The 11,515-nt window shown below is 40.5% G+C and overlaps 1 protein-coding gene across 5 annotated transcripts in view; it reads right to left on the bottom strand.

The window, feature by feature from the left end:
* Positions 1–239: 239 nt before the first annotated feature.
* Positions 240–11,515, bottom strand: part of cita (citron rho-interacting serine/threonine kinase a) — a 101,321-nt gene continuing 90,045 nt past the window's right edge. For all 5 annotated transcript variants that reach the window (XM_083531682.1, XM_083531683.1, XM_083531685.1 and 2 more), the window contains 11 exons: positions 8,800–8,880; positions 8,485–8,620; positions 7,664–7,803; positions 7,409–7,501; positions 7,053–7,161; positions 6,813–6,941; positions 5,557–5,637; positions 5,361–5,439; positions 5,062–5,241; positions 2,752–3,079; positions 240–1,801 (listed from right to left, as the gene is read on the bottom strand). In XM_083531682.1, coding sequence (XP_083387808.1) covers positions 1,778–1,801; positions 2,752–3,079; positions 5,062–5,241; positions 5,361–5,439; positions 5,557–5,637; positions 6,813–6,941; positions 7,053–7,161; positions 7,409–7,501; positions 7,664–7,803; positions 8,485–8,620; positions 8,800–8,880 — 1,380 coding nt within the window. In that variant the 3' untranslated portion in view covers positions 240–1,777. The remainder of the gene's footprint in view (positions 1,802–2,751; positions 3,080–5,061; positions 5,242–5,360; positions 5,440–5,556; positions 5,638–6,812; positions 6,942–7,052; positions 7,162–7,408; positions 7,502–7,663; positions 7,804–8,484; positions 8,621–8,799; positions 8,881–11,515) is intronic.

Raw genomic sequence — 11,515 nt, 5'->3', positions numbered from 1 at the left:
TGGCAGAAGGTTCCTGAAATGCTTCCAAAAGAAGACTTGCAGGACACGTTTCAGAAGTTGCAGGAACGCCGGGAAGCGCTGTATTGCTGTGTAACTAGACTGTTTTAAAGTGAAAGTGTGTAAACGCAAAAAGTTTTGCTATCACCTCGTACTCTAGTGGGGTTTTGTGGTATTCATTCCTTCTGCCTAAAAGTAAGTTTGATTTCAGAAAACAAAATGAAAGACAACACAACCCAAAGAAAGATAGAGCTTCTTTTAATAGTTAGTAGTATATTTAATGCTTTGACATAAAAAAAAAAAAAACGAGAAGAAAAAAAAAAAATCCAAAGAAAGGTACTGGTCAGCAGTTGTTGGACATGAGCATTAAGAGCACAATGGAGGAAGTGCATCAAATAACAAGGAAAGGAAACAAGAGGCCAGAAACGGACCGAGTGTGTCCTGGTGTGTTCCTCACGCGCTTTACATGCTACAGAGTGAGACGGCACGGTACGAATGGCTATCGTAGTGACTCAGCGCTTCACTGATGGCACGGTATACTGAGAGGTTACTATGGATAGCTGATCGTCACTATAGCCTTCATTCCGATAGAAATAGTGCTCTGCTCATACTTCTGCTATTTATTTGTTCATTCATTCATTCGTATCCTGAGGGTCAAAGGTCATGCCGGCTCGAGTAATAAACCAGGACCTTCCAATATATATATTTAACACGCGGCTTTAACAGACCGCCGTCGCTCTCGGTTGCGTTTTTCTGTGCCATAAAAAAAAGGGAAAGAAAAAAACCTGTCACAATGCTATATAATTGTCTTCTAATGCTCTGAGAAACAACATTTAAACACTATAGATACATATCTTATAACTATAATGGAGCTCATCGGGCAGCAAAATGATAGAAAATTTACGGAGCCTTGAGAGCCAGTGTGTGGATTTGTTTCAACAAGATGATCACGTACACACCAGTAAAACAGACCCAAGCTAAATGTTCCACTGTGAAGCATACGCATGGTTCGTCTGGACATTCAAGAGGAAAAAGTTGTTTGAGTTTTTTTTTCATTAACAAAAATAGACAGGGCTTAACCAGCCTTAGTATTCCCTTTTAAAATAAGAAACCGCTTATTTACAAGTGTCACGCGACGTCCTGAAGTGTTACAAAGTTCCTGTTCCTTCAACAGGGGCCGTGTAGTGTGGGGTCGAGAGGAGACGCAGAGGAGACCGACAGATCAGAGAGTGCAGAGACCTGCTTTCCAAAAGCATCACGGGTTTAAGATCATGCTTAAGATCTAAATTAGAGACGGCGCTCAGAGTGGTGCCTGTTCGACCGTCAGGGAGAAAAAAAGGACAGGAAAACAAACAAACAAACAAACAAACAAAACAGAGAACAAACAAGAAAAGGTAAAGTGTGTCATATTCTTCCATTTGTACATTTTGGACGGCGAATTATTTCCACATCAAAACAGAGGAAAAAAAAAATACTCATGTAACCAAACAAAGAAGATAAAAAAAAAAAAATGTTAGTATCACTACATACTGCTGGCCAGGTGGGTGTCGAAAAATGTTAATCTTATGTAAGGCTTTGATAGTGAGAGATTGTGCTGTGTCAGCGTTACTGTGCAGGGTGGGGTGGGGGGATGTGGGGTCTCGGTGGGTCGGGTCACATGGCACCTCTGGATTCCGGCCACAGGGGATAGTTGCCTGGGTCACATGACTTAGGACAATCTTCTTTTTTTGGTAAGATACGATAAAAAGATGGGCCGTGTTCATCTCTCGCTCTCCCTCGCCTACACCGATGACTGATCCCACACCTGTACACACACACACACACACACACACACACACACACACACACACACACACACACACACACACACACACACACACACACACACATCAGTATGCAAAAACTGATGTAACTCACAGTATTCACAAAGAATTGTGAAGAAAAAGCCACAAATAAATAGCTGTATTATTTTGTAATGCATTCATTATTAGAAATTATTTACAGTAAATAAATGGATCTAGATTGGGCAGTTTTATATTGTATGAGTTGGGAATTAAAATATTGAGCTAAAATAAAATATTATGAATCCCCCCCTTCCTCACCACCACCATTCCAGGTTGTTGTGATTCTTTAATATGTGTTTACGAAATGTGTACACAGACCAGGCATAACATTATAACCGGTGAAGTAAATAACACTGATTATCTCTTCATCATGGCACCTGTTAGTGTGTGGGTCTATTAGGCAGCAAGTGAACAAGTTTGGTGTGTTAGAAGCAGGAAAAATGGGCGAGCCTAAGGATGTGAGCGAGTTTAACAAGGGACAAATCGTGATGTCTAGACGACTGGGGCAGAGCATCTCCAAAACTGCAGCTCTTGTGGGCTGTTCCCAAACTGCAGTGGTCAGTATCTATCAAAAGTGCTCCAAGGAAAGAACAGTGGTGACCCAGCAGCAGGGTCGTGGATGGCCGAGACTCACTGATGCACCTGGGGAGCGAAGGCTGGTCCGTGTGGTCCGATCCAACAGAGAAGTTAATGCTGTTAATGCTGGAAGGGTCAGGACTGTTTTGGCAGCGAAAGGGGGACCAACACAACATTAGGCAGGTGGTTATAATGTTATGCCTGATCGGTGTATAATGAAACAAGGAAGAATTATGACGATATTTACTGACTGCCCAACTAAAACTAGAACCTTTTGTACAGTGATCCCCCCCCCCTAACTAGTTTTTTTGGTATCAGGTCTAGTTAGCGTTACCTTGTTGACACCGCTGATGGGCGTGCGGGACGAGCCCGTGTGCAGCCGCTCAAATGCGCGACTGGGTGACCTCTCTCTCCTCAGCTCCATCACTCTGGCGGGTGAACGCTCGAGCCGGGTATCCATGCCCCTGTCCACTAAGCGGCCTGGGGACTTCTCCCTTTCCAGCGGTCCGGACGGTGAGGCGTCTCTGCGGAACTCGGTCCGAGCCTCGCGGTACCGGCGCGGTGTGGCCACCTGCTGCATGCTGTCCTGTGGCACGGGGCCTGCAGCCAGACGCTTCGAGATGTGCTCGTTGTAGGAGGGTGGGCCGCGCTTGTTCGGGCTACTGGAGTGACGGAGAAAAAAAACGCATGTTAAATATTTATTTGACTATAACAGTTCAAATATTGTACTCAAATACTGGTCTATTTAATTAGCATTCCATCTTCACATAACTGAATACATTCCTAACACATACAGCAAAGAGGTGTGCAGGAGTGAAGGAAATCCCAGTTACATCACAAACATACAGTATTTCTGTGTTTCCCATCTTCCCATAATCCACCTCTGTGATTGGATTAAAAATAGAACTCGGGACAATCGCTTACCCCGTTTTTCCCCGGCTGTTTAAAAACGTCCTCACAGCAGCCGTGCCATCGTACTACTTAACGTGAATGACGTCTCATTAAACAAAGCATTTTCACTACGGTCTTTTTTCGTTCTTGTTTTCTCGTTGTATTTTTGTAATTATTTTCCCAAAGTAAAAGTAAAAAGGAACCAAAACAACCCTTCCATGGAAGATAAAAAACAGTATCACTACATACTGCTGGCCAGGGGGTTGATCGTGAGAGAGTGTGCTTTTTCTTGATGTAAAAGTTTTCTCGTAATTACGACTCCATTTTCTCATGATCTCGATATAAACATTGTTTCCCAATGATCAGTACTTAATTTTTCTGTGTTACAAGCAAAAGTGATAGACAACTTACACATAAATGTCTGACACTTCAGAGTCGTGATAACGAGAAAACAACATCTGTTATGTCGAGATCATGAGGAAATTAAGTTGTAAATTACGAGAAAACTAAAAAAACCAAAACAAAAAAAAACAAATATATATATATATATATATATATATATATATATATATATAAAAAACGATATTATAATGCATGGCCTCTTCTTACTTCCGTACAATCACTGATGTGTGCATGAGAAAATGAAAACACTAAACCCGGGCCCAACACACTCAAAGCACCAACAGGTGGCAGTACTGACACAAGAGATTCCAGAATAATGCTCTTACATACAGTATACTTTCTTTATTCACATTCCAGTTAATCACATTTTTCACATTTATATAAAATAATAAACATTAAAACAGTAACAGTCTCTTCACTCCTTGGAGCAAATAAAAAAAGCGGTCTTCCTCCTGTAAAGAACAGGATGCACTGTGAGGGGCTTACACAGGCTGCATGATAATATTCACATACCCCTAACATCCATCACCACTGCAATCACACAACCAAGAGGCATTACATAATCTGTGTGATGTGTTTGTATAATCACAAACCCAGGTGACAACCATTGACCATTTTTCACTCATGTAGCACTATGTGGATAGTTTTTCCGGTTCGCTGTCATTATGAGAGCGGAGCCTAGAGACGGATCGCTGGAATAACGTGTTTGTGCAACGCAGTCTCGCAAGTAAAAACAATGAGCGCTATATTATATTTATAATTAATATATGCATATTTATTTCATTAAGCACATTTTCATGATTCTACAGAAGACCTAAGAGGCCATGCATCATAATATTTTTTCTTTCTCGTGATCCCGACATAATAAAAGTCATTTTCTCGCGGTCAATACTTTTCCGCTATCCCACAAGTGGCTATAGTTATTATTCATGATGCTGCCTCTAGAACATGCTCTTATGCTGAATACACCAAAAAAAAAAAAAAAAAGTACTTATCGTGAGAAAATTAAGCCGGGAAAACAAGAGAAAAATATTATGATGCATGGCCTCTTAGGATTTCCATTTGAGTCAGTACTGTTTATTTGGTTGTTTTATATCCGGTATCCATTTTCAAAACTACTGGTTGATTTTCGGTAGAGAAGATACTTCCATACATGTGCAGAACAAAATCTCAGGAAGAAATTAGTCCTGTTGTAGAAACCAAAATGTCCAGAACCATAAATTGCGTTCTTGATGGTGGAAAAGAAAAACACAGCAGCCTCACAGTAAACCTTAAGCTATTTACCTACAAGCTTCACCAACACCATCAACCACTACAACCTGCTGGTGCATCTCTCGGATAATCAGCTCACCTGCGGGTGGAGCCGTTTCTCTGAGGCTCGGAGGTAGGGCTCTCCTGCACCAAGTTGCCCTTGCAGCAGATTACCCTCAGTTTGTTCTGGTAAGAAGAAGCCAGGTACACAGCGCCGGATGAGATAGCGGGGCCCAGGTACCGTGGGCTCGGGATGTCCAGGTGAGCGTAGGCGTGTGGCCTGTTTTTTCCCCACACACAAATAAACTGTTTTCAATCATAGTACTATAAAGCTATATAGTAAGTGTGTTAAATATAATAGGGATTATATAATGAGAAGAGTAAAGGCCGGAATCCTACCCCAGCGCAGAGTGGCTCTGAACCTCAATCACATCTAGAGAGTTGAAGTAAGTGACGAACAGGTACGGCTCTCTGTACGCTGGAGAGTGCAAGAATATTAACACGGAATATCACTACTGACACTCGGGACTGTCTATATGCTATAAATAGAAAGCTGCTGATGGGAGCAAGGACACACTCTGACACACAGACCTACCGAAGGACAGAGGCAGTCTACTCCATTTGATATCCTCGCTGCGACTCCGGCGTCCATAAGCATCCACAAACACTCCAAACTCTACAAATGACAGAAAGTTACTTACGTTATATGAACTAAAGCACCGGTCAACGACGGGCATAAAAACTGGTATTTTATAAATATAATGATAAACATGAATCCACTGTGTTGTTTTTTGTTCATTTTGCTAGCTTGGGGGTTTCAATTTAGCAGTAATGTATTATGTGTTATGGGCCGGAGGTAAGACATGTGACAGAGGCATCATGACATGCATCAAGAGTGAGTCATAAACAGATGTGGCGGAAAGAATCCGGTCATTTTCCAAAATAAAACATCATTCAGAATCAGATAAAAAATAAAATGAAAATAATGTAAAGTTCTGTATTCTTTCTGTGCGGCCCGGTAACAATTGACCCACGGACGGGTGCCGGTCCACGGCCCGGGGGTTGGGGACCACTAAAGTATTGGGACACCTGACTTTTCCAGCCATATGTGGTACTTCCAAGGATGCTTTTGTATGCCATGGCATAACATTTTCCCTCCACTTGAACTATGAAACCAGAATTGTTCCAGCATGACAATGTCCCTGTGCATAAAGGCAGCTCCATGAAGATATGGTTTACAGTGGAAGATCTTAAGTGGTCTGCTATAGAGCTCTGACCTCAGCCTTATTGCACACCTCTTAAATGAATTGGAACGCTGACTGCACCCCAGACCTCCTCAGACTATATCAGTACCTGACTTTATTAACAACCTTGTAGCTGAATGAGCTGAAATCTAGTGGAGCATCTTCCCAGAAGAGTGGAGGTTATTATAAATGCAAATTGGGACTAAATATGGAATGGGATGTTCAAAAATCATATATGAATCTTATGGTCAAGGTTAGAAATCATCATTTTAGTGGCCCCTCCTTCAAAGTAAAAGGGGATCAAATACCATTATCCAGTCACATGGGGCAAATGTACTGGAAATTTTTTCTACACTTTCCCAAGTATGTACACATTGAGTGTAACTGCTCATGGCTTGCTATAAAAGCCAAAAAAAGCTAATGTTGCTTTCTTTAATGATCTACTCTTCCGTCAGCATTTACTCATTTATGTACATTTTGAGAAGTTCATTAAGCAGGTGCGAACAGAGCTGCGAGATTTGAAGGAGGAAATTAAGGAAATCTTTTCCTCATGAGGGGCAAAACGCAAGCCTTCACAAACACATTCTCAAATAAGAATGCTATGTACCGTGGAAGCAGAGCAGGTACTCATCCTTTTGTGGGGAGCAGGACACCTGAATGATGGAAATGGGAAAGCTGTGCGAAGAGGCGGCGAACACGGCCGAGGCCAGCGTCACATCGTTCTTATCCAGGAACTCTGCATGACAACAGACACGCAAACACACCTCAATCAAAACCGCATTACACGCCCCATTAAACCTCGGGACAGGTGTGAGAATGACTGTGTGAGGGAGTGTGTGGGCCGTACCCTCCAGCACATACTGCTTCATCTCGATCTCGTAGAACTTGTTTGTGCCGATGATGATGCTGTAACCTGTGAAGTGGATGCAGCTGCAGGGCTCGGAGGTCTCAATCTCCTGAGAGTGAGAGAGAGAAAGTGAGAAAGAAAATTATAAGTTATAAGAACACAAATATAGAGAAAGAGAATAACAAAGACATTTAGATAGATAGATAGATAGATAGATAGATAGATAGATAGATAGATAGAGAGATAGAGAGATAGAGAGACAGTGAGAGTCAGTGTGAAATAGCTGCAGTAGATGAAGTGATGATGATGTGGTGTGTTACAGAGGCGTGTGATTAGTGCTGAGTTTGCAGATTTACCTTCCTAATGCAGAACTTGCTGAGGCTTTCATTGTAGCGCAGGATGGTGATCTTATTGGGCATTGCAGCACAGATACACATTCCGTTCTCAATCTGCACAAAACACGAGGACATGGAGGAAATATTCTGCATCAATGAAAACTCTTAGGACACATTGTTGGATAAAGATTCGACCTGAAAAAGTCAGAGTATCCCTTTAATATTGATCTTTTTTTTATGTTACAAATGATACATAATTCAACCGCGAGTTCACACCTTGCCAGAGGCAAAGAGATGACATCCCTTCACTGCCTCAAAGATATAAGGACAGAGTTCAGGCTGGGCAGGCAAGTGAGACTGAGACAGAGACTGCTTCACTCTTTTAATCTCCACCAGGCACAGAGCTCGCTCCTCTCCTACACAACACACACACACACACACACACACACACACACACACACACACACACACACACACACACACACACACACACACACACACACACACACACACACACACACACCAAGATCAAACTGTGGTCAAATATAAATACCTAAATTATCTGTTCACTAAAAAGGTATTGGTATTTTGAAGGAAAAAACTGCAAGCAGTAACAAAAATATATGGAAGGCATAAAAAGAGGCTAAAGATATGAGTATTCAGTATCGGGGTGGTGTGATGTTCAAATTCCTTTTTTTTTTACAACAGTAATTTGCTATTTGTTTCAAGTGATTCAAAAAATTCAATGTTTCAAAACGTCATGCCTTTTAACAGTTTATTGTTACTGTTGTGGAAGTTGATATCATCACTTGCATTATACATTATAACAGCTATAAATAGCATTACAATCCCACACTGGCGTCTTTTCCAACCTACTTTTTCTTTTTCTTCATTTATATTAATTTCTGCTGCAACTAGAACAAGTGCTTTAATGCAAACCTGTGGTTTATGTTACAACCCCAACTGTCATACCTTCTCTTCAAACTAATCAATATAAATAACTAATCAACAACAGGAATAGAGAATAAAGCAGTGCTGTTGTACAAAGACGTTTTAGCGAACGTCCGGCGGATCGTATCTATTTCACGTGTGCTCACCTGTGATCATGAGCAATTTGTCGAGATCTTTGAGAATCTGGATTTGGAAGACCGAGGTCAGGCCCGGGATGTGAGTCAGAGAGTTCTTGATCACATTCAGAGCGTAGAGCCCCTCTTCTGAACCCACCATTACAATCTGAAAACAGAAACGCGCAACGTTTTGCCAATTTCTAACAATTACCACACACCGCATCTTTTGCCAAGTGTCAAGACATGCATACATTTTTACCGAATGTTCACAATGTGTCAGGTCAGAGGTGTCAATATTTACGGATCTGTCTATTGTGAAGAGATCGTGAAATATTAATGTTATACCTGGTCGGTCAGCGGTAAAGTACAGTTGATATCCAACCGGTCATCGCCCTCCAGCTTCAGCAAAGAATTCCCCAACAGTTTCTGAATATGAGACACAAAGGGGGATAGAGATAAAAAAATAATGCACTAGAGTTTATCGTTGCTTAGGAATAACAATGACAGGGAAGGACCCAGCTTTTACAACAGCCCCCTCCCCAACACACACACACACACACACAGTACTAGCATGTCTGCAAAGGCTTTTGCATATAAAAGCCAGCAGGGCTAAAGCATTAAGCAGATCTGTTCCCTGAGTCTTTTACAGAGATGAAGGATGGCAGCATTCATAAAAAGAAAGCGCAACAAAAATACTGGCACCCATGCACATAAACAAACAAACAAACAAACATGCTTGGATGCAAACTAATATACATATGCACAGTTTGGGCAAGACCGCAATGCTTTCATTCACAGGTGTCAAACTCACAGACCGTGGGCCAAACATTTAACAGTATCTAACACACTAAAAACCTTAATATTGATATAAAATAACCTCTGACCCCAAATTCTGAACCCAAATGTCTATTTTCCTCCCTACACATAGATGAACAGTCAATAATGAGTAAGTTTGCTTTTAGTTGAAGCCGGTGTCATATCCTTAACAAACAAACAAACAAATAAATAAAAGCGACATTTATTAAGGAGTATAATCCACGTCACCCTCATGACACAAAGCTAAAATTGGTAAACTGACGCACGACCAGAAACATCTCAGCCAAACAGCTAGAAAATGCCATTTTAGACACAGCAGGGTGTTTAACTAAAAAAGAACGCGGAAAGAAACAGCCTTAATAAGACGCATTATGCATGCCTGCAAAAACTTGTTGACTTGCGTTAACTATATACTATATGAAAGTTATAGCATTTTAAAGCCAACTTACATAAATTAAGTAAGAATTATACGTTTAAAGTGGCAAAAGAGCCATTAAATTTTATCAGCATCAGTCTCTTCGTCTCATCACATTTCAAAAAATTGTAATCATCATCATATCTTCAGTCTAACTGATGTGTTCATGCTAATATTAATAGGGAAAAATTTGATCCGTCAGTTATTTAGAATAAAATTCTTGTTATTAATGTCCATTTATTTAGTCGTTCTCTACCTTGCCACTTTGCCACAATGCTGTATAATTAATATGTGATCTCTGTATAGATACTTGATGGTCACTCTATATTTTTACCTCATTTCACTGTACTATGGACCTCTATACTCTATTTTTCCGTACAGAAATGTGCAATAACACTTTTTTTTTTTTAATTACTTTTGTTTCTTTTTTACTTGATCTTTTTCATTATTATTTTTTTCAATTGTGCAACTGGAAGCTTCTGTCACCAAAACAAATTCCTTGTAAGTGCAAATATACTTAGCAATAAAGCTGATTCTTTTTCTAGATTATTAGCACTGCACTGGTCTCTACTCACTCTCCTTTCATAGAACACACTATTCTATGTATTAGTTGGTATTATTCACCGATTCACATCAATCCATTGGGATAAAAGTCAACGATGTGATGCATCGATTTAAACAAAGTGTGCATCGGATACAAGTTAGGATTTATATCGTTAACCTAAAATTTGTAGGTAAAAAGAATTTTTTAAAAAATTATATATCATTATTAGTAGATGCGTTATTCTTTCGGCTTCTCTCATTAGGGGTCGCCACAGCGGATCATCCGCATGTTTGATTTGGCACGTTTTTACGCTGGATGCCCTTCCTAACGCAACCCTTACCATTTATCCGGGCTTGGGAACGGCATTAAGAGTGGCTGGGGTTGGTTCCCTGACCGGGGATCGAACCCGGGCCGCATCGGTGAGAGCGCCACATCCTAACCACTAGACCACCAGGGGACCTTAGTAGATGCGTTATACTTTTATTATTTAGAAAGTGACCAATAATTTATGAACAATATTTTAGCTGTAGCTCGATTTCTCTTCGTTAAACAGTTTCTCAAGCGCGTTCTCTCAGCACCACTGCTGCTTTGTGAATATGACGTATTACAACACTACCGAGACCGAGGCGTGTCCTGAGAGTCACACAGAATACTGATAGTCCCTGAGTTAAGATGGTTCGACTTGTTGATCTTACGATGATGCTAGTCATACGATAAGATTTTTAAAATATATTTATATATAGATATTTTCAAGTTATGATGGGGTCATTGTAATTTCTGTCAAGTCGGGGACTACCTGTATATAAATATAGAAGAACAATGATGAATCACATTGACGGAATATTTGAATCGTTACATCTGTACACAGTATGCAAGCCCTCGGTTTTGATGATGATCTGTCAGTGACATTTTGACAGCTGGTATGTGATTACAAACTCAACACATGAGGCTTATGTCAGTTTTGCCACGGCATGTAAATATCCAAGAACTTGCACAAACTGTGAGGAAAACACACTTAGCCAGGCAGACTGAATGTCTTTACTGTCGTGTCTGTTCAACTGGCTCCTAAAATACATCATGATCATTTCTCAAGTAACCCACAAAAAAATAATTTCCACTTAATTCTGCTAAAATGAACGGTCTGTTTCCCTTAAGTATATATACAGTATATTCTGCCCATCATGTATTTAATCCCCATTTTTGGGAGCTACAAACAGCAACAAAAGAAGCTATCACCCCATAGTGACCTCACTTAAGAAATATATTTGCTATATAAAATCCTGCAT

This window comes from Silurus aristotelis (genome assembly GCF_946808225.1).
Source record: "Silurus aristotelis genome assembly, chromosome: 26".
Classification (NCBI taxonomy): domain Eukaryota; kingdom Metazoa; phylum Chordata; class Actinopteri; order Siluriformes; family Siluridae; genus Silurus; species Silurus aristotelis.
Note: the sequence above shows the minus strand (reverse complement) of the source record. Positions and strands in the feature narration are given on the sequence as shown.